This window comes from Falco peregrinus, chromosome 5 (genome assembly GCF_023634155.1).
Source record: "Falco peregrinus isolate bFalPer1 chromosome 5, bFalPer1.pri, whole genome shotgun sequence".
NCBI classification, from domain to species: Eukaryota; Metazoa; Chordata; class Aves; order Falconiformes; family Falconidae; genus Falco; species Falco peregrinus.
In genome coordinates, this window is record NC_073725.1 from 46,233,942 (window position 1) to 46,259,128 (window position 25,187).

The following is a 25,187-nucleotide window of genomic DNA, read 5'->3' on the forward strand; positions in this document are numbered from 1 at the left end:
AAAGGTCAAGTGTGTTCAAACCAGATGATACAGAGTTGAAATTGGCCAGTGGTGCTCACTGGAGGGTCATATATTTCAGAATAATGAAATGGCATTCACAGGGTGAAACCGAGTCTTTTTACTTTTTTAAAGAGAAAGCAGATATATGTATGAAGGCAAAATAAGTGAGCTTTAGTGTCAACCAGAGTGAGGTTGGAAGAACTGCAGAACACAGCACCTTTGTTGCCATCCATGATAATCAGCACTTCAGAATACGCCTCTGGTGGACCTCACAGTTGACTTACTCAAATCCATAATAGTTCAGGACTTGCTAGCTGAGGGGCTTTTTTTCTCCGTGCATGGACCTCACAGTTGATTGTGACTCATAAATCCCTAATAGTCTGGGACATGCAAGCTGAGGGGCTGTTTTTCTCCATGTGTTGTACTCTTCTCTTTGCACACGCTAGATATTTCCAACCAACATACCCTTGTTTTGTAAGAAAGGAAATTGGTGGCAGGCTGGTCAGAAGTGTGCTGCAGCCTACTCCAATTCCTAATATTTCAGTGTCTTTTACTTTAAAACCATAAGGAATCTTTGGACTTCGCTTTAGAGTTCACTTTCCAGCTCTTGGCCTGAAATAGTTAATTCCTTAAAGTACAGCTCATGTTACAAAGCTGATTTACAGGCATTTGATGTTGCTTTGAGAATGTGCTTTGAACATGGAGGGACTTCTGGTTTTGTAAGAATTTTTGAGGTTTTGCTCTCTTGTTTCTTTTTTATGGCAGAGCAGCTGAGGGATGAGGATAAGTATCTTTTATAGTGTTCAACCTGGAATATGTAAATAATGAAACAAGAAGTCTAGTATCAGTACTGAGCATTAAAAGAAAAAAAGAATCTGTGGAAGGTACAATACTTCCCCCCCAACTCAAAGGGCTTTATCGCTTCCTAAAACAGGATATAGAAAAAACTGGAATTAGCCAGTCAAAATATGTGGAGTCAGATTACTAATGAAATGCTCATTTGGGACTGAATCCTGGTCCTGCTGAAGACACTGGAAACGAAGCATGCGGAGAACCTCAGCTGAAATGCTGGGTACCTTTGAGGACTGGGCCTCTCTTTCCAGGGAACTGGGAAAATGCACTTGAGATTCACCTGCAGAGGAAGTAATAGCATGACAAGACAAGGATGTCACCGTTCAGAAGGGCTGTCTTGGATGGAAATAGCAATTGCTCTGGTTATAGCTTCCCTTCATTCTTCCAGGTGTGTCTGCTCAACTGACCAGCACTCGACTCCGTCGGAACACCTCCGTGGGCACCCCATTCTGGATGGCTCCAGAGGTTAGATTCATGTTTCAAAACATTTTGTCATGGGTATTCAAGCTGATGCATTCTGCATTTCTGCTCTTTCTTTGTCTTTCTTCCTGACTGCTGGTACTTTCACCAAATGAAATAGTAATGTCATTTTTTAAAGTGTTTTAAACCTTCTTTCCTACATGTTTGCAAAGATTAAGTTAAAATGGGATTTATTTTTGAAATTACAAGGTTAGAGCCAGAGAGCAAGATGTTGAATTGCTTACGAAAGTGTTAAAGAAGGCAGAATACTATCACTGATCCTTTCCAGCCTTCCAGACTCTGAAACTATGGCTGTCACATTTCCCCATGGATGGAAAGAGCCCAGGGTGGTAGTGGTACTGTAATACTTTATAATACTGTAATACTGTAATAATTATAGCTTTTATTTTTTGATTTCTACACCTGAAAAGTTTTTAATACTATATATCCGTAGCTGACAGCAAGAAATGAACAAAGCTATTATGAGTGAATAAGACGTACTACATATCTTTGGAGATTTTTCCAGCCTGAAATTGAAGCATATAAAGATATATTTTAAACTGAGGCAGGAAAAATAATTTTGTTATAAATAAACCTATGTACTTACATTACTTGTGTGCACATACATGCTTATACATATGTTTGTAGCACTTGAAATGACTCTGTACACATGTATTTTTATAAACCTATTCTGTTTATACACAGTGGTCTAGCCACATAGCTAACAGCATACGTGTTAGTTTAGACCAACTAATGTGTTGAAAAATGGGAGGAAAAATTCTAGATTCATCCAGCACTGTGGATGAGCTGAGATATATATGACGCTAAATACATTTGCAATAATCCAGTGGCAAACACATTGTTGAGAAATTAACTTGATCTTGAAATTGGCTGATTTGGCTGAATAAAGACACAGCAGGAAACAGTGAATTCAGCTTCTGCTTTCCTGCTCTTTTTCACTTCATAGAGAGAGCAATAGAGCTCCATTAGTTACTTTTCAGGAATAATCCACAGAAAAGAGATTTAGGGTTGCTGAGTTTCCTTCTTCCCTCAGGCAAGGGATGCAGTTTACCACCTTCAGCTGAAAAAGCCAAGGATTTGCACCATTTTGTCAGATCAGGGAACATCTGGTCAGAGAACCTGGTGTTCATGGACATTTGCTTTCTCTAGTTTAAGCATTGCTTTTTTTTGGCAACAGAATGCTTTAGCTTGCTAAATATGTGCAAACCTGTTTATTTCACCAAGTATCTCCATCCTGTAAGGGATTCCCCTAGCTGTGGGTGTACTCCTAAATTTGGACATTTGACCATTAAATGACCATCCCAGTCTTTTACTCCAACAGGTGATTGCCTGTGAGCAGCAGCTAGATAGCTCCTATGATGCCAGATGTGATGCATGGTCACTGGGTATTACTGCAATAGAGTTGGGAGATGGAGATCCACCCCTTGCTGATTTGCACCCTATGAGGGCACTTTTCAAAATACCAAGGTAATATCTTGATGTGTTTATTTCCTGCCGGGTTAGGCTGAACTTTTCCCTTAACTGTTACTTTCTTCAAACTTAGACTGTATAAGTTGGTGAAGTTTCTTCATATTATTTATGCTAGGAGGAGGTTAGAAAAACTTTACCCAGCTGTATTTTCTGCAGACTGTACTTCAGATGTGTTCACATTGAGAAGTTCATAGCTGTCTGTGGCTATGTTTGAGAAGAAACCATAAGGCCTTCTCCTGAGTGGACTGATGCCCAATGTACGTGAGCACAGGACTTAGCTGGGTCCCGTATATTCTGTTACAAAGAGTGACTAATGATGGCAATACAGAGCCTGAGTGTGCCACTGTGGTGAACAGACCCCATACCTGTCCTCAAGAGTTAGCTCATGTCCTTTGAAGCAAAGTATTTTTCCACCACTCACATACATTTAAACTGCCACTTTTCATTAGTTTGTGCTGCTCCTGGCAGTTCCAGTGTTGCTGTCCTCAGACAGTGCAAATAGCAGCTTCATTCATGTTTTCTTTGAAGCTGGAGATAAAAGTACCCAAAGTGCCACTTACAGTGTTTCAAAGAACATCAATCTCAAAGTCTGTAGGGGATGATTGCACAACAGTTCATGGATTTCGCTCTTAACAGCTGGAGCAGTACCACAATATTTGAGACCACATAGTACACATGAGTTCTTCAAGTCCTCATCCAAGTCACCCAAGTAAGTTTAAATTACCTTCAGGTTTAAGAAATCTTGGCTAACTTGGAAGAGAATGAATGCTCTTCTTACCTTTACTTGCTATGGGAAAAGCAGTTACAAACTGCTGCGGTCAGTCATTTCAGCTAGGCCTTCAGAAAAACATCTGGCTTATGCCCTTATAAATACTGGGCACCTTCCTGCCCTGGAGCACATATAAGATCAACATCCTTTCATTCCATTAAGTAAAACCTGAAGGTGATAGAGTAAACGTTAAGCGTCACTTAAAGAAAAGCAGTTATGATGATTGAGAATAGAAAAATCACCTCGTCTATAGGTCATTCCTTTTGTCTTTATGATTATACCCAGTGAAAATGGCACCTCTGAATGGAAGACTATTGAAACAATTTGAACCAAATTAAAACCTAGAATAAACAGCTCTAACAACAGAAAAGAAAGTAGTAGTATTTATTTACAATGGATCTGTACTTAGTCCTTCCATTCTAATTTTCGTCTGATAAATAAGAAGCAGTTAATAAAGAGCTAGTTCCTTCTGACACTCTCTTCAGCAAGTTGATTAATTCAGTCCTTCTGGGAAAACTTAAAATAGATACTTTTTTTTTTTAAATTCTCTTAAGAAGGTATATTGTTTCAGGCTTGAAAAGAGAAACTTGCCATTACAAGTGAATAGTGATTAATGGGTTGTTAGTTTCATTTCCGTTTATTGATTTGATTGAAAAAATTACAGTGATTCTTAGTTAGTTATGCTTGGTAGCTCATCTCCATGCTATTTCTCCTTGTTAGTTATGTAAAGTAGGAGAACCAGTGAGGCATTGTATCATCTGTCCATGCTCATTTTACCAGTGGAAATCAATATCTTTTTTCAGTGGCCTTCTAAAACTCATTACTCAGCCTGCCTTCATGCATTCTTTTTGTCAAGTGAGTAGCTTATTAACTTACCATCAAACTGACCTTTGCAGGAATCCTCCTCCAACACTACAGCAGCCTGAACTGTGGTCACCTGAATTCAATGACTTCATTAACAAGTGAGTAACAACTGAGACCACTGTAGCTGAATATGGAACATATATAAATGTCATGTGTAAAATATCTTTGCATTCTCTGTGGAAATCTATTGCTACTAATACTTTTCCTTAAAAAAGTGATTTGAGAACCCAGTTTGACTTCCAAGTGAGGCTCCAGATTTAAAACATGAAATAACGACATCTTAACACACTTGATGTTTCTGTTTTTCTTAATTATAAAGAATATTTAGTTTTGAAAGTGCAGTAATTTACTTCTTGGACTCATCAATTCTGTGAAATCTTAACAATTTTTCAGTACAGAGCTGTTGTGATTAAGATGGATATATTTATTATAGAGGCATGAACAAACTACAGACAAGCATTTCAGAATTTAACAGCAATCCTTCAGCAATCATATGCTTTTTCTGCCAGCACAGGTGCTTGACTAAAGATTATGAGAAGCGTCCGACCGTATCTAGTCTTTTACAGCATGATTTTGTTAAGCAAATTGAAGGAAAAGAAAACATGCTACAAAGGCAACTCATGGAATTTATTGATGTTCATCAACAGATGGGAGTCACTGAAAAGGCAAGGTAAAAGTAGCTATAAAGCAGACCAGCTGGACAATTTTGATACTTCCACTGTTTCAGCATGGCTAGTGCTCAAAGATTCACCTCTCATAACTTTAGCCAGCCAAAACCAGAGAGCTTAACCTTTGAGGTCCACTATGGAGCCAATGGAAAGGGGGAGTGGGTGGGGGTGTGGGGCATCGTGCTTCACACGAGGTGAAACAACCTTTAGAAGTGCCTCCCCTTTCTCCTGTGACTCAAGATGCAGATTAGGATCCCAGCTTTCAGAAAGCTAAGGTTAGGTGAAATCAGTGTTTGGCACTTTCTTACATTTGCATGGTCAGCTAATGTTTAGTTCGAGTATGCTAAAAATAACTGGTCAGGTTCTTGCAAGAATTGGATGCTACCAACTGAAAGGACTGATAGTAGTACCAGTAGTACCTTGTTTTGCAAACTTACAAATCTACATACTTTCTTTCCTCCAATAGTATTTACTAATATCAGTTCTGGATGGCTTGTATTTAAAACAACTGAAAATGGCTTGGCTCAATTTTACAATTTAAAAAACCCCACCCAGTATGCTGAAGTAACATCTCAAATGTGAAATGTTGTAGATTAGTATTGATGTACTACTGGTGCGAGTGCTCCTGTGCTTCAAGGTAAAGCATGACAATTTTTTCTTGGTTTTTTTAAGTGGAACATAAAATTTAAAAGACATTTTGGCATTATCATCTGTATTGAAAAAGCTTACACATTTCCTTTCACAATATATACAGCAATCTTCAGTTACAATTATGGAGAATTTTCTTTCACTCTGTGCTTTGAACATAATAAAAAACACATTTCTAAATGTATTTTATATTATAATTTTCAAGTTTTTTGGACTTTTAAGTGGATGTGGGGTGAGCAGTAGTTTTCCTTCTCTGGCATTTCAGTAAAAAAACTAGGCAGTTGGCTTAAATTCAGGCCTCAGGCTGGATTTGTATGTTCTGAATGGTGCAGACTTCACATTTGCTTAATCCAGAAAGAATCTGGAATTGAAATAAGCTTATCGGATGTCAGTGCTGTGCCCTAAACCAGCAACATATTCCAGACTTTTTAAAGTATTTATAAAACACAGGGAAAAGATATGTGGTAAATCAAGTCCAAACTACTGAATTACATGAATTGAGATAGTGGTAGTGCTTGTGACGCTGGTCCTTTCAAATCTTAAATAATTTTTGAAAATCAAGTTTCTTAATCAATTAAGTATTCTGAGCTTTTTTACCCATTTTATAGAACTTATATGTTTATTTTCTATCAAGTCCTATTCTTTTTTTCAAAATTCTTTCATTTTTTTTCATGTTAATACTGCATTAAAGCAAATTACATTAACTTTCTTTTCCTATACAATACAAGCACAGAGTAGCCCAATTTGCATGTGCATAGAGCAGTCAAATGGCACAGGAACAGGATGATCTATTGGTACTTTCTCCATCCTGTTAGACTGATTTGTTAACCAATCTTCACGTGAACCAGAGTTTAAGGGAATGTATTACTATGTGATGAAGTTATTCTATGCTTTTACAGTTAATCAAGTGTAATTTCTACATACATTTTCCCAAAGGAAGACAGAATTTTCTCTCTGAAAATTATAATTTATTATCTGAAATGGTGCAAAAAAATTTACTTATTTAACTAATGATGTAATTTAAATGGGATGGTTAAGCTAATGGCTTGGTCCATACTTGAGTTTAGCAATTTAAAATATCAACATGTAGGCTGTAGTAGTTTAAATCTCATTTGCATTGATTTAACCAAATCTTTTAATATCTGAGATCAGTGAAGGCAGTGTGAAATATTGCAAGTAAAAATCACATTTTACAGTCACTGTACCTATAATCACTTCAGCTTTAACCTGTTTATTGACTATATTTGCTGGAAGATTGTCTTTCATAGCAGTGCCTGCAAAAAAGATTAGCTTTCTCCTAGAAACAGTAAGAATATCCATCTTAATATCTGTTGCTGTCTCTGTACAAGCAAGAAAAGCAGACATTATTTTCCAGTAGCTGAAAATGTAGTAGAGTATGTACATGATTTCACTTAAGAAGAAATTGGAATTCCAGACTTGTAAAGGACATTACTACAGAATAGCATGTTTTTTTTCTGCTGTTGAGTGATAAAAAGATTATACAAAGATCTTTGAATTCAGTAACCATACCTTTTAAAATTCTTTCAATGTTAATCATATGTGTCTTCTGACCTTCAATCTGCACAGAAGAAATGGTGTAAAAAGCAGTGTCTGTACACTAGTACCATGTCAATCCATCTGATTCAGAGTCAAGACATAGGCTGTGTGATGACAAGTCACCTGGAAGTCTGATCTTAAAGTCTTCTGGCTTTCTTTTCTTGATTATCCTGTTCCGGGACTGATTTTACACTGGTGTGTTAGGGCCCTGCTGTAGAATTCCTGAACCTTCACCAGTTGCTGGCAACTTCCCTTGTCAAGCTCCCACCTGATCTCCAGCTCCCTCTCTCTCGGTCCGTAATTTGAAGGCATAACTCTCCTGCTTCTTGGCACTGGGAAGCAAGTAGTTTAAAGGAGTAAATAACTCTTCCTTGTACCAAGGCAAGAAATCCTCCTTCTTGTGTCATGTTGTTTAAATTGGCATGGCATATAAACTCAAGAAATTTGGTATCATTGACTTAAAGTTGTAATTAAGGAATCCAGTTATTTTTCAGTATGTGTTTTGTTTGCTCTCCTCTTCAAATTCAACTCTATTAATAAATTTTCTATTTCAAAAGAAAAATGCCTGGAAGTTAATAGCTGAGGTCCAGCCACTGGGTTTTCCTGTATGCACGATTCCTGTTTTCACTCAAAATCAAATCACCCTCTTTGTCCAGCATGCTGAAGTGTAATTAGGTTCTGCCTGCCTTCTGCAGTGGTAATCCGTTAATGTGCTTGTGATTTTATCTTGTTGTTTGCTGAATGGGTAGTTGATATAGTTCAAAAAAGAAGAGATTGTGTTAGGTTTTGTCACATTCTTAAAAGGTTTTTGCAGAAGGCCACATCCTCAGATCCAGTCTTTGTGCACTGTGTCTGCTCAGGAACAGTGTGTGATCTCTAGGCACAGAGTGGAGCTACCCTACAGTCACTCCCATTAACACCACTGTTCCTGAGGTATTTTCTAACATAGAGTCACCAAGTCATTAGGGCATTGCACTGGGCCCTCTGAACCTTCCCATTATTGTTATTCTAGTGAAGAGGAACCTAGTTCTATGTTCTGCATTGTATTGCATCCTTTCTAGACGCCTAGCAAGAGGAACAGAGCCCACCAACCTCCTGAGTAACTAGAGAAATCTCAACGTACACTGATAAACCTTTAAATAGCAATGTGCTGTAGACCTGCTCCAGACTTAATGAAGATGATATAAGATTTTATTGTTTCTTCAGTAGCTTCTGAAAAGTCTGTTATAGTATATTTTGTGCTACTCAAGGCTCAAAACAGCATGAATACTAGCAATGATTCAGTACAAATCCCACTTTTTTACTTTGAGTAACTTTACAATACATTTTTCTCTGAAGTCATCACTTCTTTATGCTAAAAATATCTGCAACTTAACCTTTCCTAGCTCAGATGTCAGGCTGAAATTACAATGGGAAGACCATGAGAAAATATCCCTGGAAACACTAATGTTTCATCTTGACTGAAACATCTCCAAAATCTGCTCTTTGGAATGATGAAGTAAGCTATAGGAGATACATTCATGTTAGGGAGGAGGTGAGGCAGGCAAAGTTGCATACTAAGAGCAATTAGTTTTGGGGGTTTTGTTTAGTTCTCTCTAATTTGTGAATTCCTGATGAGGACAGTGCCTTGGGCTTCTGCAAGAGTTGACTTTGCCATGGCGGTGGCAAGAAAAGCCTATTTCATTGTGCAACTTCATAAGGTGGTATTTGCCTCTTTTCAGAGGAGTTCATGACTCCTAATCATCCTGATATTTCTTTTCCCTAAGTCTTTTCAAACTGATAAACTTTAAACCACCAGAAAAATTCTGTGACATCCTAGTAGTATGATCTTGAGGTTTTAAATAAACTCTATCTTGTATCTGTTACTCCAGACCTCAGGACCACCTAGCTCTTTAAATACTGTATTCCAATTCTTTTTTGTGTTGATAGTGACACAAAAAGCATTATAATGGAATTTATTGCACAATCTTTAATGGAAACAAGACAAATTCCCTAATGAAGAAACAATAATGTCATTTGAGCCTGATCACTCACCTTTGGACACTGCTCAAGTCTCCCCTCATTTTTAGTGAATCCTTCGATCATGTACTTGCATTCTTGTAAGTCACATTACAGCTGTTAAAATGTACAATTAGTGAAGAAAATAATTATTGAAATCAGTGCTGCAGCATATACCCCAAAACTGTTCTAAAAATACACTTCTTGCTAAGCTGAATGAGGGGGAAAAACTGCATTGTAAAGAGTTTTACTTTGCAACAGAAATAGCTGTCTTTGAAACGACCTTCAGAACTGTCGCATACTACACCTGACAGTCAGGCTTGTAAAGACTTATCTTGAATTGTTTGGCTGTCTTAATCTTGACGGCTTTTACAATAATCTCTGCAGAAATATGCAATGATTAGTACAGTGTGTATTTTCTGGGAATTATGACTCATTCCAGAATGAGCTGCATATGTGAGGGATATTCACTGCACCTAGATTTCAGGAACTGACTCTGGTCCCCAAGTTAAGAGCCTCATCTTTATATGCCCTCTGAATAAATATGGGTAAGAGACCTATTCTACTGCAACATGATTCAGAGAAAGGGATTTTGGGTGAGATGAGTTACTCTCCTAAGATTTTGTCCTGTATCGGCCATGTAGGGGTAGCACTGATATCCAGTGACAGGGTGCTAAACAATTGCTCTCTTTAACTATTTGGAAGGTTCAGGGGGTAAGTTCATGTACAACATGCATAAACGTGGTTGTCAGTTTATTCACCCCGGTTAAAAACAAGGAGTACCATATCTTCCTTCCATGACTTTGCTTGATTGTGCAGACTTGTGTCAATTATTTTCTGGGTGTTCACTCTCTCTCTGACTCATCCTGCTAGGGGAAGGCAGCTGACAGAAATCCTTCAAGTTCATTTCTGCCAGACAGGCTGTAGTGGAGGGTAGGACATCACTACACTATCTTGACAAAGTCAGTTTGAGGAGCAGAGTAAGGTAGCTCGCAGAGTCCAGTGCTGACTTGGTCAAGGTCTGCAGATGAAATATGTATCAGAGTAGGGGCTTAAACCTGAGGCTTTGGAGTTCTAGGCTAAACCTTGAGTACTTTGAGCCATTTCTTCCTCTCCTGTGACTAACTCAGTGTGGGCTTTGTTGTACCAACAAGGAGTTGTAATTCCTGCACTGAGGATACTCCTGTATAGGATGGCTGTGCTGCAAACTGCTCTCAAGCCATAGAAGCAATAAATTGTTTCTGGCAACGCAGGCCTTAGAATAAGCAGATCTCCAGTCTCCTACGCTTCTAGCTAGTATGCATCTTTACAGCAGGTTAAGAATACGCTTCCATATAATACAATGGACAGCAGCAACGCCTGAATGTAGAATAGTTTACCTCCTGAAGCAAAACAGGAGAAAGAAGTTCTTCCTGCATTCAGGTCTCCGTGGCAGTAATGCTCTGCAACTGCTGCTTTACTGTTGTGTCAGTTCACTTGCTCAGCAACTCATTTCTCCTGAAGGGGGAATACCTCACCAGGCGTTGCTTACATTTGGAGCTTCGTCCTTCATCTTCTCAGTATGATCCTGACCGTAGAGCATGTGCCTGACTCATGAGGGCAATAAAGAACCAATCCCAATGAGCCTTTTAGAGATCTCTTATTTGCTCGGTTAAGAACAAATATTTTCCCCTGAAATTTGTCAGGGATACAGCCATTTCTTGAGGCTGTTCTGAAGTACCAATAACGAGCTTTTTTGCAGGGCATGGTAAACCAGCACAGACTTTGGCAAACAGATCATGCAGAGCAGGACATGACCCAATTAGCTGGATGTGGGCCATCTCTAAATCAAAAGCCCCGTAGCTCTGCTGAGGAGCACTGTGCTGTCAGCAACATTGCATGAGCTTGAGCACAGCTCTCTGAGACTGCAGCCAGTGCTGTATAATCATTTAAGCATAGAGGGAGCGCAGGTTTGTCTGCAAAGCATTGTGCACAGCTGGAGTCTTATCAATACATTTGTCTAAATTCAGCTACAGATTTTGCGTAGATGTAAGACTATGGTTTTATTTAAGCATATTTCACCAGATACATCTGTCAAAGACAAAATTTTTCTTTTAAGTGTGAATTAATATTGCTGTGTGCAGCCTCCAGAGAAATACAATCACTAGCAATGACAGATCCTGTACAGGTTTCTCTGTGTTAGTGCTTTTCTGTTTGTCACTTTAAATGCTATTTGTAACTGCTGGGAGGTGTACAGCTGTTCCCATCTTCACCTTACAGCAAATTTGATTACGTTTAGTTTCTTCTTTTCATCCTGAGTAAGGCCAGCACTTTTCCTGTCACTTTTTAGTCTATAGATGATTCTCCAACCAGTTTAGGCAGAGAGTTCAACAGGGCATCATGAGTCACACTTCCCTTTTTGTGGTATTTTTGGAACTATCAAAAATCTTTTAAATACGTTCTGACAATTTGAAGAAGAAAAAGCTGCAGTTGCCTCATCTTGATTTAACTGAATCTTGAAAGATAAGTGGGGGGAGGGGGGGTGGGATGGATGTGTAGGGCATGAAGGAGAATGCCCAGAAACAATGTTGCATTGACTCATTTTCTTGTCCATACTGACTTGATTTTTCTGGCCTTTAGCTGCTTGAATTGCTTGTTGAGAATGGCTGTGAGATCTAATGCCTCCAACAAATAATTTCTGAACAGAACAGAGAAACATGGTCATTTCAGTTCACAATGTCTATGTGCATGATGATAATGAAATTTCAGCATTGATGCCAACAGCACTGATGTGGGGGGTTTTAAGTGGCTGGAGTTTTAGGAAGTGAAGCAGTATAACTGCCCTTGAGGGGTCTGTGCCCTTTGACAGCAAAGCAGAAAAATACTGTGTTCTGTGAAACTGCTGTTCTGCTGTACTCTGGAGAATAGAGAATATAATCTGGTTTAACAAGCACTAGTGTTCTTATAATGTCAGCTGAAGAAGATTACAGGAGAATCAATTTTATGTAATTAAACTTCCCTGGCATAAATAGAGATTGTTTCCATAAAAGGAAAAAAAACCCACCAAACAAATGTCTCCATGACTGGAGTGTTTTCCTCCCTTCCTGCAAGGCAGTTTTTAGCTTCCTACATCAAATGAAAGATGGTAATTGAAACAAATCAATTGGGAAATATCACTTTCTCACTGATATGCAGTAACATTTAAAAAAAAATGTGTTCAATGTGTAACAATTCCACTAGAAATGGAAACCACAACTTGACAGATGTTTTGTGTCTTCCTTTGGCAATGGAAAAAACAGAGCAGAGCTTGACATAGTCCTGCACTTCCCTCATCTTTCCCTCATGTACATGTTGATAGGTCTTTCTCAAAGTCATACTGGTATTAGATGCATCCTCTGGACACAAAATTACCTTCATGCAGGAAGAAAGGATAAATTGTTTCAACTGTCCAAATTTAAATTTTCAACTGAAACTGTTAAGAAGAGGCAGAAATAGGAGTGTGAGTTATAGTGGGGACAGATTGCTGTTGAGGGGGTAGGATTTTGCCTGCATCTCTGGCTTTGAATGTGCAAATACCTGTTATCTGGTGAATGCAAATCAAGCAGCAGCAGACCATGCAAGGCTGAAAAGTTAATTTGAATCTTAAATATTACCTTTTATATTAATTTTCATATTTAATACAACCTGGGTGTACATATAACCAAAAATTGCCTCACAGTGTTGTTCCAAGGACAGTACTACCAGGGCAGCTCTCGTGGTATAAATGAGTTCCAAAAGAAAGGGAAGAAGAGGTTGAACCTAGGAGATGTGTGGTTCCTTTACACGTGGCCCATCCCTTTTGATGCTGCCTGCTTGTTTTCCTGTGTGTTTTCTGCTTCAGCGTATCTAAATACATACCAAATTACAGCCCAGTTATGGGTTTATTGCAGCAAAAGCTGCCTTTCTTCCCCCACAGACATGTGCTCCTCCTGCATCTTTTTTTGTCTATTTGCACTGTTCGTGATGGAATAGGCCCACGTGTTGCATGTTCTGTGCTGCATGGCAGTAGCAAGGCTCTGAGACTGTGCTGCGTAGTATTCCCATTGCTTTTCACTTCTGTGTAATTCAGCCTCACCATCATCCTTACAACTATATCTACAACAGCCTTTTTTGTCCTGTATTAAATACTGAAAGAAACATTTGGAAGTGGGTTGCTTTCCCATGCAGCTCCAGGGCCCTAACAACAGTTTGACAGTAGTCTGCCTGCAAAGCAGCTGGGTGTAAAACTGGCAAGGCTTGGTCCCTGTCTTCTGTCAGGGCAATGTAGATACTGTTGATCCATTCTGTTCATCGTGCTTCCTGGTCGTTTGGCCTCCACACTGAATATTGTGCTGCAATACTGGCACAGAGACCGTGAAACTGGGCTGGCTTTTGAAATGAAGTCTTACATGTTTGTGTCTTCATATTAAGGTTGCAGGATTAGTCAGCTGTGGGTGTGAAATTCCTGCCTTTGCACTCTGAACAATGGGAAGACCCCAGTGGTACCTGGCACCTACATAAGGGAGGAAGAAACTGCGCCATTACTGGCACCTGGGTGAGGACATGCCATTCTGTCACCCTCACAGAACAATAGTGAGAGACAAGAAAAACTGAAAGAAGTGCTAGATGAAGTGCACTCATGCCTGCACTTCCATCTTTCAGATCTTGATTGCACTCAGTTTGGAAGGGCATCATTTGCCCATTTCACACAACACAGTTTCCCTGCTGTCTCCATTTACAGCTGCCTCAGGTGTATGTTCCATGTGTTTGAGAGGTGCCTTCCTACATATAGTATCAAGGGGAGTGAGGCCATATCAGATTTACTTGATAATCTTTCCGTGCTTGTGCCGTATTACACATCAGAGCTTGATTCAATTTGTGAACTCTGCTGTTACATACCCAGTTTCCCTTTCCCTGATTTTCCCCCATCTCATAAAGCAAGTGAAATAACATGAATTGTAAGCCTTGCATTTGCTGCTTTTGCTTTTGCTTTTTTTAGCAATGCCTTTACTCTTGGATAGAGAATAATCCAAGTCTCTGGGAATGTTCTTGCTATTCTCTGTAAGATTGCATAAAATTTTCTTTGGTTTGATTAAAAGATAAAAATAATTCCACTTTAAGACAAATTTAATTGAAGTTTACCCCAATAAGAAAAAAATCTGAATTTTTTTTTCCTTATTTTGTATTATTTTTTTCCTGTAGAGTCCAAGAAAATTCTTCTTGGTCAGGATGTATTTCACATACCCTAGTGGTTCTGTAGAACTTTGCTCTACAATGTGGTCATCTCAGCCAGGCTTTAGAGCATTGTCATTACTAAGCTAGAAGTGTTTCCATCCTGAGTGCTTTGTCTGCATCATTCTTGTGATATTGTTTCATCATACACCCCTGGATCTTTCATATATATAATCTTTATCTGGATCATTTTTCTTTTCTCAGGTAGGTGCCAGAATTTGACTGTTAGATGCTTTATACATGTGTTCTTTCTTACCCTGTACTGCATAGCTCTAGACTTTGAGTGATCAAGCAGGGATCTGTACAGTGGAAAATTTCTTCATGGTATCAGTTGTGGGATCAAACCATAGATTTTGAATTGTCAAGTACGAGTGTGTTGCACTGAGTTCTATCCTGTCCTGTTATTCATTCATTCATGTGTTTGAATTTGGAAAAGTGCAAAGCTGGAATGTTTTGGCTGAATTGCCTTCAAGATGGTTACAGTTGCAAAATCTTCTCTGTTTTCTTACATTAGGAAATCACATGTCTGTCTTTTCTAGATTTGAACGTATTCATACAAAGAAAGGGAACTACAGTAAGTCACTAGTTTCAAACCAGGAAGAAGTAGATGATTTAGCAACCCTGGAAGTACTGGATGAGGTAAGAGCCTCCTTTTTCACACTTCCCTGAAGAGGGGTAGGTAATCACATATTGAAACACAATAGTGTGCTGTTGATTTTCAAGTTCAACTATATTGTCAAACTTCAATTGTGTAAGTGTACAATGGCATTTTACCAGTTTATGGAAAACATTTTAGATGAGATGTACTGTGTCAGGAGTGAGTCCAACTCAAAGCTAAAACACACTCTGCAGTTACAGCCTTAGACCGAGCAGTATTGTAGCACTATTTGCTTGACAGGATTTATGTTGCTGGATTTTATTACACCTAAATATCTAGTCTGCAATTATATGTTAACCTGAAATTGGTTCAGGTCCAAGTACAAGCACCTTCTTCCCTGTTGCTTGGACATCTAGAGTTGTCTTAAACTAGGTTACCATACTTTCCTAGGCTGGATCCCCACTGACTTACTTTGGTGTGGAGGTGCATTGAGATCAATGCATGTCTGCTGAGGCTCTATCCTGTCAATGTCTTCTGTTGAACTTTTGACGAAATTACTGGTTACAAATCTCACTGGTTTGTCAAAGTTCAAAAATCAGTCCACTGGGAGCAGAGGAACATGCATAATTTATGCTTTAACCTTCAAAACCAGAAAGAGGAATCAGGCCACAGCACTTTATCTGCAGGTCTTAGAGGCCATCAGTGGTTGTAAAGAAACTGTCATTCTTCCTCTACCGGGCTGTGCATAGAATGTAATTCACATTCTCTTATCTGTGAAACTTCTCTGGTATATTGTATCTTTGTCAGTCCAGAATACTAAATATGGCTCTTGAGCTGGTAAACTGCATAACATTAACAGCCCACAGACATCTTCCATCTTCCAAGAGTTGGGTTATAGTAGCTTAGTGTTTAGTTAATATTTACTGAGCTAATCCAAACTTTGTCTATTTCACAAAACTCAAATCTAAGCATTTTTTAAATATTGGGAATAGCCATATGCTAGCAAAACTGTTTTTTGTCTTTTGCCATGAAGCATATAAAAAATCTGAGCTAAAGAGAAGACACACAAAAAAACAAGACAAGCTGGAAGATTACCCCAATCCTACCTCTTCAGAGGTGGAGCATTCTCAGGAAAGTCCTCAGGAAGCCTCCACCTAAAGGCATTATTTGACTATGTGATATGTTACTAAATCAAATACAGTTTCAAACCTCTTTTACATATTAATAGCAGCTTCTCAAAACTGTTCCATGCAAACTTTTCTTGCAGTTTATATAACCCCATCAGAAGAGCAAACCAGGAGACTGGTGCAAGAAATAATTTCAAAAAGGGCAGAAATTCCCCTTAAAAATTCTGTTAATGGGAATCTAGTTATGGCCAAAACTATGTAGCATTGAAACCCAAAAAAGGGAAGAGTTTATCAAGGCAATGGAAAACCCAGGTTTTCTCCTTAGGTTTTCCTGTGAAGGAAATTTAACCTCTTCAGTTGTTGAGAAATCAGGTTTTAAGTGCACTGGAGAGAACACAGTGCACAACACTGGGAACAGATAGATGAGGAGGGAAAGCAATCCTTCTGTAGTCCTCTGTAGCTGCCAGTCATTCTGTTCCAGTGGAAATAGGGCCTGGATATTTTCACATGTACCTCAGAATAGTCTTGAGGCTGGTTTGAATGTCTTCATCCAGTTCTCACGTCCTGTTTTGACTGGAAACCTAACGAGGCACTTTACATACCCAGCTCTGTATGCAGAAGCAGCTGAGGGAAGTTATGTCAAGAAACTGGGTACCTTGTTTTTCTTGGTTCAGGGGGAACTGGCTCTGCAGCAGCAACGAACAATCACAGCAGAGGCTGGTTATTTATATAGAAAGATGCCCGATTGTTTACATGAATAGGATCCAAACAGTTGAACATTTGTGTCTTATCATAAATGACAGTAATGTTAAGAGCAGCTGTAATGGCAGTTATGAATTCAAGCATATGGCTCTAGCTTGATGGGCTAGATGAAGCCGTAGTGTTAGAAATGAAGACAGGACTGTCTCATGGAAACCTTTGATTAATTGAATTAAAGCAGTACTTCTTAACTCATTTTTCTACAGCCCCTTGGGGGATCTATAAGTATATATTGTTCAAAGTGAGTTTGGACACAAGCATTTAGGAATACCAGTGTGTTTGAAAGTGTTACTCATTTATGATCATAAACAGTTGTATTCCTAACTATCCTTCTCTATCTGTCCTCACTCATTATAACTATATAAATAATTTCTGCATTTTCTAATGTTTTTTTTCCCTGTGTGATTCAATGTTCCTATTCTTTCTCCATCAGAATACAGTAACAGAGCAGTTGCAGAAAGGTTACGCCAAGGATCAGATCTACACATATGTTGGGGACATTCTCATTGCTGTCAATCCATTTCGGAACATAGATATTTATTCTTCACAGGTGTGAAAATCTAGGTTTGGTTCTTTTGTAACACAAGTTTCCATTAAAATACGAGTATTTGTGTTATGACTACAGAAAATGTGGGTGGGGTGCTGAATGAGGTGGGTGCCCTGGTGACAAAGGACACAGAGTAGGCAGAGTGACTGGGTACTGCCTTTGCTTCAGTCTTCACTGCTAAGGCCAGACCTCAGGACTCCCAGACCCTGGAGGCAAGAGAGAAAGTATGGAGAAAGGAGGACTTTCCCTTAGTTTAGGAAGACCAAATTATGAGATCATTTAGGCAAACCTGACACACACAAATCCATGGGCCTTGATGAGATGCACCTCTGAGTGCTGAGGGAGCTGGCAGATGTTATTGCTAAGCCACTCTCCATCATCTTTGGAAGATCATAGAGAACAGGAGAGGTGCCTGAGAACTGGAGGAAAGCCAATGTCACTTCAGTCTTCAGAAAGGTCAGGAAGGAGGACCCAGGAAACTACAGGCTGGTCAGCCTCACCTCCATCCCTGGAAAGGTGATGGAACAGCCCATCCTGGAGGTCATCTGTAAGCATGTGAAGGAAAAGAAGGTTATCAGTAGTCAACATGGATTCACGCAGGGGAGATCATGCTTGACCAATCTGATAGCTTTCTGTGATGGAATGACTGGCTGGGTAGGTGAGGGGAGACCAGTGGATGTTGTCTACCTTGACTTCAGCAAGGCTTTTGACACCATCTCCCACAACATCCTCACAGGCAAGCTCAGGGGTGTGGGTTAGATGGGGCGACAGTGAGGTGGGCTGAGAGCTCGGAGGGTTGTGATCAGTGGCACAGAGTCCAGCTGGAGGCCTGTAGCCAGCGGTGTTCCCCAGGGCCAGTACTGGGTCCAGTCCTGTTCAGCTTATCCACCAACGACCTGGATGAAGGGGCAGAGTGTGCGCTCAGCAAGGTTGCTGATGATGCCAAACTGGGAGGAGCGGCTGGTAGCCCAGAGGCTGCGCTGCCATTCAGCGAGACCCGGGCAGGCCAGAGAGCTGGGCAGAGAGGAACCTCCTGAAGTTCAACAAGGGCAGGTGTAGGGTCCTGCAGGTGGGGAGCAGTAACCCCACGCACCAGCGCAGGCTGGGGCTGACCTGCTGGAAGGCAGCTCTGCGGGGAAGGGCCTGGCAGCCCTGTTGGACACCAAGGTGCCCGTCAGCCAGCAGTGTGCCCGTGGGGCCGAGAAGGCCAGTGGTACCCTGGGGGGCATTAGGGGCAACGTGGCCAGCAGGTCGAGGGAGGTGATCCCCTCCTCTGCTCTGGTGAGGCCGCATCTGGAGTGCTGTGTCTGGTTCTGGGCTCCCCAGTACAAGAGAGACAGGGAACTGCTGGGGAGGGTCCAGCCAAGAGCTGCAAAGATGATGAGGGGACTGGAACGTGTCCCTAATGAGGAAAGGCTGAGAGAGCTGGGCCGGTTCAGCCTGGAGAAGAGAAGACCGAGAGGGGGTCTCACCGATGCACCCAAATACCTTAGGGGCAGGTGTCCAGGGGCTGGGGCCAGGCTCTTTTCAGTGGTGCCCGGCGACAGGACAAGGGGCAACGGGCACAAACCGCAACAGAGGGAGTTCCGTCTGAATATGGGGAGGGACTTGTTTAGCTTGAGGGTGACAGAGCACCGGAACAGGCTGCCCAGAGAGGCTGTGGGGTCTCCTTCTCTGGAGATACTCAAACCCTGCCTGTATGTGATCCTGTGCAAGCTGCTCTAGGTGAACCTGCTTTAGCAAGGGTTGGACCAGATGGTCTCCTGTGGTCACTTCCAACCCTCACCCCTCTGTGATTCTATGGTAAATTGGTCCTTGATGTCCGGCAACGTTAAATTCTCTTCTAATAATTTGAGTTTCATAGCATAATCAGGGCTGACATCATACCAAATTATGTTTCGTCTTTTTTAGCAGTTCTTGTAGTACTGACTATATACAGATTAATGGTATAGTGAGCGTGGTAACAGCTCACTCAGAAAGGATTACTGCTGGTAACCTCAGCATGCTATACACTAATCTGAAAATAAAACTAAGTTCTGATTTAAAAAAAAAAAAGTTGTTAAGGGGCACTGATAACATTTTCATTTTTCTTACACTTAGCATTCCAAACTGTATATTGGAGCCAAACGGACTGCCAACCCTCCTCATATTTTTGCTGTTGCTGACATAGGTTATCAGTCCATGGTGACATACAACTCTGATCAGGTATATATGAGGTGTCCTAATTATTTATATTGTCAGGCTGAGAGATACGTAATGAGCTCAGAATCATGCTCTTGTTCTCTGTAGTGTATCGTTATTTCTGGAGAAAGTGGAGCTGGCAAGACACAAAGTGCCCATCTTCTGGTCCAGCAGCTCACTGTCCTGGGCAAGGTATGTTTCAAAGGGGATGCTTCTGTAAGGCTTTGGATCTTATGCCTAGTTGACTGAACCTATGGACGGGGCACTGGCAAGGGGGCAAGACTGTAGTACATTTTCCAAAGAACTTCTGTAAAGTTAGATTGGAACGTGATGCAGATCTGTCTACCCCTTCCTCCCTCCTGAACTAGGGTCACTTGAAAATGTGTTGGGGATTCCGCAAGGAAATACCCACTGCAGTGAGGTCTGTGACTTTGTCCTTTGTTTAATTGTCTTCAAATCACCCTAACGGTACTTTTGTAGCTTTTTACCTCCTTCTACAACCACATTGCTGTCAGTGGGACATGCTCATTCTGGGAAGCGGTCACCATAATTGTCTAAATAAAATGCCATTTTTGCATGTCCCAGGTGAGATACAAGCAAACTGATCCGTTGGTAAGGTGCCGTGCAGCAGTAAGCAGATGCTAACGAGGATCCTGAAAGCAGGCTGGCCATTGCAGAGTGCTGGACCACAGAAACTGATTAGTTCTGGTGGTGTCATTGTCATTATGTGTGTGATCTCTTCCAGCCAGCCATTAGTTCTGCAGATTGCTGTATTCTGAGAGTTTTCATGATATATACGTCTTTCTTTCCATATGAGTCACATGGGAATGGCTGCTCTGATGACATCACACTTTACAATAACAACTAGAAGAGGAAAGAAACACTTAAAAATGAATATATTTGACTGATTACTGGTAATCTGAAGTAATATCTTTCATATCCAGGCTAATAACAGGACTCTACAGGAAAAGATCCTCCAGGTTAATAACCTTGTAGAAGCATTTGGGAATGCAGGCACTATCATCAATGATAACTCGAGCAGATTTGGAAAATATTTGGAAATGAAATTCACTTGTGGTGGCACTGTAGTAGGAGCCCAGATTTCAGAGTATCTCCTTGAAAAATCCAGAGTTGTTCACCAGGCAGTGTAAGTATAAAAATTACATTTTACCTCAGTTGGGTGTTACAGAGTAGGCCTACAATGCAGGAAATTATCTTTGATCAAAACATGAAAATTAATAAGGTACTGGGATTTTTTCTCATAAATGATATATGAATAGTTTATAAATCTGTAAGTTAGCTGAAAACTACTGATTTTTTTTTCATTGCCTCCTGGGTTATTTAAACAAATCTCATGAAAATATATATATGATATATAAAGTGTATCAGAATGTGTAAAGTATTAAAAACTTTCTAATAGTTTAGTTATAAATGTCTTTGTGGAATTTTGAAGTATTATGTCAAGTATATCACTTGGATTTATTTCTTCTGCGTTTCCTCTAATATTGTAGCTTGTTTGTTTGTTTGCTTGCAACGTGCTTGTTTTCCATTTTGGTTAGAAAGGGTTATGGACGAAATGCAGAACAGATCCATCTGTCATGTGTGTGGTCTCATAACATAAAATGACAGTAAAATTAAATGGCATTTCCAGTTATTTTAAAATATTGACATGTATTTTCTATCCAAAAATACAGGACATCCAAGTAAAAAATATTTTGGCAACTCTATTTCTGCCATAATAACAATATGAAAAACCGAATTTGAGACAAGGAATGTTGTCACTGACTTAAATTTTTCTGCTTGCTGATCTAAGTATCTAAGTATCACTAAGTATCACTTTGAATGTTTCACTAAATTTAAAGTTAGAGGCAATTTTATGAAATTGTGGTTTTTCCCTGTTTGAACATAAGCACAGAAACTGCTTTTTCAGAATAAAATCAGCTTTTTTCTCAAAATACCACTTTTTTCATCACTTTTCATGTGTTTGTTCTGTGACTGTCAGTTTATATTTTGCCACACACGGAGACAGGAAGATAGTGAAGAATTTACATGCCTCAAATGCTATTTAGGTAGCTGTTTAGATGTGTGGATTCACAAGAAAATGCCACCAAACAGTTTAACGTGAGAGCCACTGTAGGAGGTTAAATTTTAAGGTGTGAACTTGCAAGGGCAGCTGAAGCTGGTTGTGGGAGCATGTTAGCCTCTTCCCTGAGGTCTCTGTGTGGCTGGTCCCTGTGGCTGTGCCAGGGCAGCGAGCGGGCGTTCAGGTACCTGCATTGCAAGGGCAGTCTGTTCTGCTGTTTGGGAGAACCTGACTCCCAAACTCACGTGGAGAGCTAGGAATGACTTTTTGCGGAAAAGTGGTGACTGATTACCCAGAAAAGGGAGACCCAAGTTCCAGACTTATGTCAAGCCAAGAGATTTTGAACCTACAGGTTCTCCTACCTTTCCAAGAGAATGCACAAACCATCAGGACACAGTGAGGTTTCAGAGAGTGTGCAAAGCATGGCTCTGCAACATAATGGTTAAGATACAAAGGGGGAAGATAAGAGATCTGCTTCTACTCCTTAAATTGATTTTGGTCTCTATTACTGACTGTCCACAGTAAAATATGCAAACTAAGTTGGCCCTGGACTCTGATCTTGGCACCCCCCATGTAGAGAGGAGTGTACTGGGCTCTGATCCTGTTTCAAAGACGCACGTAATGGTGCTCCTGAGACACACCTCAGTCCATGCAGAAAGCAGGGCTTTGAACACAATTCCTTTTTGCCGTTTCATAGTGACTGACTTGGCTATCTCAAGGTTCAGTGGTGGTTGCAAATTTCCATCTAAGCATCTAGTTCTTCCTCCTAAGGTTCACAGGAACCTTGGATGTGCAATAAACCTCCTGTTCTGGGTTTGGGCACCTAATTGTTAGGCAAAGGATGCCAAGTCATAAGGCCTTTTGCTGAATGTCTGCTTATGTGCTTGGTTTAGGGCTAAAGGGCACAGCAAACATACTGGATTCATTGAAACAGGAGTGTATAGCTCTCCCATGGTCAGAAGATTTTTTTAAAATAACTGGAAGTTAAGCAGCCCATTTAATGCTAGTGGTGAGCAACATGCCGTATCTCACCCAGCATCTACCAATTGCATCAAAGGCAGAGCAGCATTTAGCTGGTTGTAGCTCTGAGCAGCCACCCTGGCAGCTTTGAAACAAGTATACAATGGCACGGAAAGGGTGTTCACTTCACAGGAACTTGTGTAATAAAGCTTCTTTCAGAGTCCTCTGTCAGTTTGCATGAGCCTTGCCTGTTACTAAAATAGCTATTTAATAATAGCATGTATGTCATCATTAAGTGTAACAGTTATGTTACTAAAGCAGTTCGTTGTTTCTGTTGTTTCAGAGGAGAGAAAAATTTCCATATTTTTTATTATATTTATGCTGGTCTGGCGGAAAAGAAAAAACTGGCACATTATAAACTGCCAGAATATAGACCTCCCAGGTAATGCAGTTTATTTTTACTTAAATTGATTACTAAGGAATGCGGTGTTGAATTCACAACTTCATTTACATTCTAACTCTGTATCTATCAACTCTTTCAGATATCTGCAGAATGATCATTTCAGAATAGTGCAAGATTTCATGAACAATAGCTTTTATAAGTCTCAGTTTGAATCAATTGAACAGTGCTTTAAAGTCATAGGTTTTACACTGGAGGTGAGTGCTGATAACCCTTTTTTATTATTTTTTGTTTTGTAAACTTTAATAGCTACCTTGATCAGGAAAAGCTTGTATAAAGCATTCAAATAATATCCCTTGTTAATTTATTCATTTAGCAGTAGCGTGTTTATGTTTTAGGATATTGCATGATCAACTTACTGTTATATTACCGCATTTAAATTTTTAAGGTTTCATGGCATTGATAAACTAATAAAATTGTATTAGTCAACAAGACTTTGAAATCAATGAACACAGCACAGCTTAGTAATTGGGAAAAAAAGGCTTTTACAAATTAAATGCATAGAAAATTATGTTGTAACTATTTATTAGCCTATAATTTTAGGCCTGTGAATATGAGTCTCATCTCTGTTTTAAGATTAAGTCCATGGTGAGAGTCCTAAAAATTCATTGAGTTGATCTGAGTTTTGATGAACTCATTACATTTTCACAACTCCAGGGGTAAAGTAAAATGAAGTTTTTACATCCCATTGGAGTGAATCTCATCACTAAACATTAACTGGTCATATCATTGTTCTGCTGGCCATTAAACCCCCTCTCCTCAGGCTGTCTTTGGTGTAATTAAAATAAAAACAGGCCTCTGGATTTATGGAGTAGGATGCAAGGGAAGGAAACCTCATCCTGCACCCTAGTTCTCTCTTCCTGGGAGAAGTGGTGCATCATGGCCGTAGTTTACCACTGACTAACTTTATCACAAATGATAGTAGGACTATGATCCATATAGCATCTGTGAAATATAGCACTAGCGCTGCAAAGTGGATGTATTTTTTAATTTCTTCGACAAAACTGCATGTTTTAAGGAGCTTTTCACAGAAGATTACTCACTTCAGTTGAATATTTCTGGCTTCCCTCAATGTAAATATTTGAATAGCTAGCAGAACAGATTTATTAATCTATTCTGTTCCTCCATACTTGTTTTGCATTAAGTCATAGTAGCGGTGGCATTCACAGTCTCTTTCTCCTCTACATGCTTATTTGCAACTGCAGTTAGTAATATCACACCTGTACTAGCACATCCTTTCACACCTGTACTTTCATCTTTCCAGAAGCAGCATGGAAGGATATGCACAGCTCAGCGCTGACAGCAGTTTTGTCACAGCACCAGAGACCTTGATAAGTCCTAATTTATACCATGAAAAGCAGCAAGTCTGGTTTTGTTCCCAGTTCTTTTGTTCACTTGGATGAACGAAGACAATAATCCTGACCATCCAAAAGAGACCTTCCTTTCATATTGAAGATCCACTTAGAACTAGGTCACTAGCTGCATTGTGCAGTTCTAGCATGGATCTTCACTTGATTAATTCAGCAAGCCACTGTGAGCTGAATCTCTAAAGAATTATCTACCTGTAGAACCCCCACAGTTTCAGAAGCAGGTTGAGTACCATAGGAACCAACTGTTTACATGTGAGCCCCATCTGCATTAGCCTGTCTTACATTCTCCACAGGGTGAATTAGCCTGTCTGAGGCTGTGTTTGCAAGACTGAAGGAACAGAGAAGTCTTCTTCCCCCACTGAGGTTCTGATATAGGATACATGTGCCGAGACAATTTATTTTCAGTGACAAAAAGATACTGTAAGACAATGAGTTCCTTTTCTAAGATCACTTTTTAGTAACACAGCCTTAAGCTTTGACATGCATCCCAGTGCACAGAGGAAGTTCTATAGAAGCATGTTCCATGTTTTATTGGCAGAAAACCTTGGACAGAGTATCTTCTCCACT

General features: G+C 40.0%; 1 protein-coding gene across 6 annotated transcripts in view; it reads left to right on the forward strand.

Moving 5' to 3' along the window:
- MYO3A (myosin IIIA) overlaps positions 1–25,187 on the forward strand; it is a 126,860-nt gene that overhangs the window by 51,524 nt on the left and 50,149 nt on the right. For all 6 annotated transcript variants that reach the window (XM_027781755.2, XM_027781756.2, XM_055806054.1 and 3 more), the window contains exons 6-16: positions 1,241–1,317; positions 2,654–2,799; positions 4,468–4,533; positions 4,950–5,105; positions 15,075–15,174; positions 17,453–17,569; positions 19,667–19,771; positions 19,856–19,939; positions 20,692–20,894; positions 23,134–23,232; positions 23,333–23,447. In XM_027781755.2, the coding sequence (XP_027637556.2) occupies positions 1,241–1,317; positions 2,654–2,799; positions 4,468–4,533; positions 4,950–5,105; positions 15,075–15,174; positions 17,453–17,569; positions 19,667–19,771; positions 19,856–19,939; positions 20,692–20,894; positions 23,134–23,232; positions 23,333–23,447 (1,268 nt within the window). The remainder of the gene's footprint in view (positions 1–1,240; positions 1,318–2,653; positions 2,800–4,467; positions 4,534–4,949; positions 5,106–15,074; positions 15,175–17,452; positions 17,570–19,666; positions 19,772–19,855; positions 19,940–20,691; positions 20,895–23,133; positions 23,233–23,332; positions 23,448–25,187) is intronic.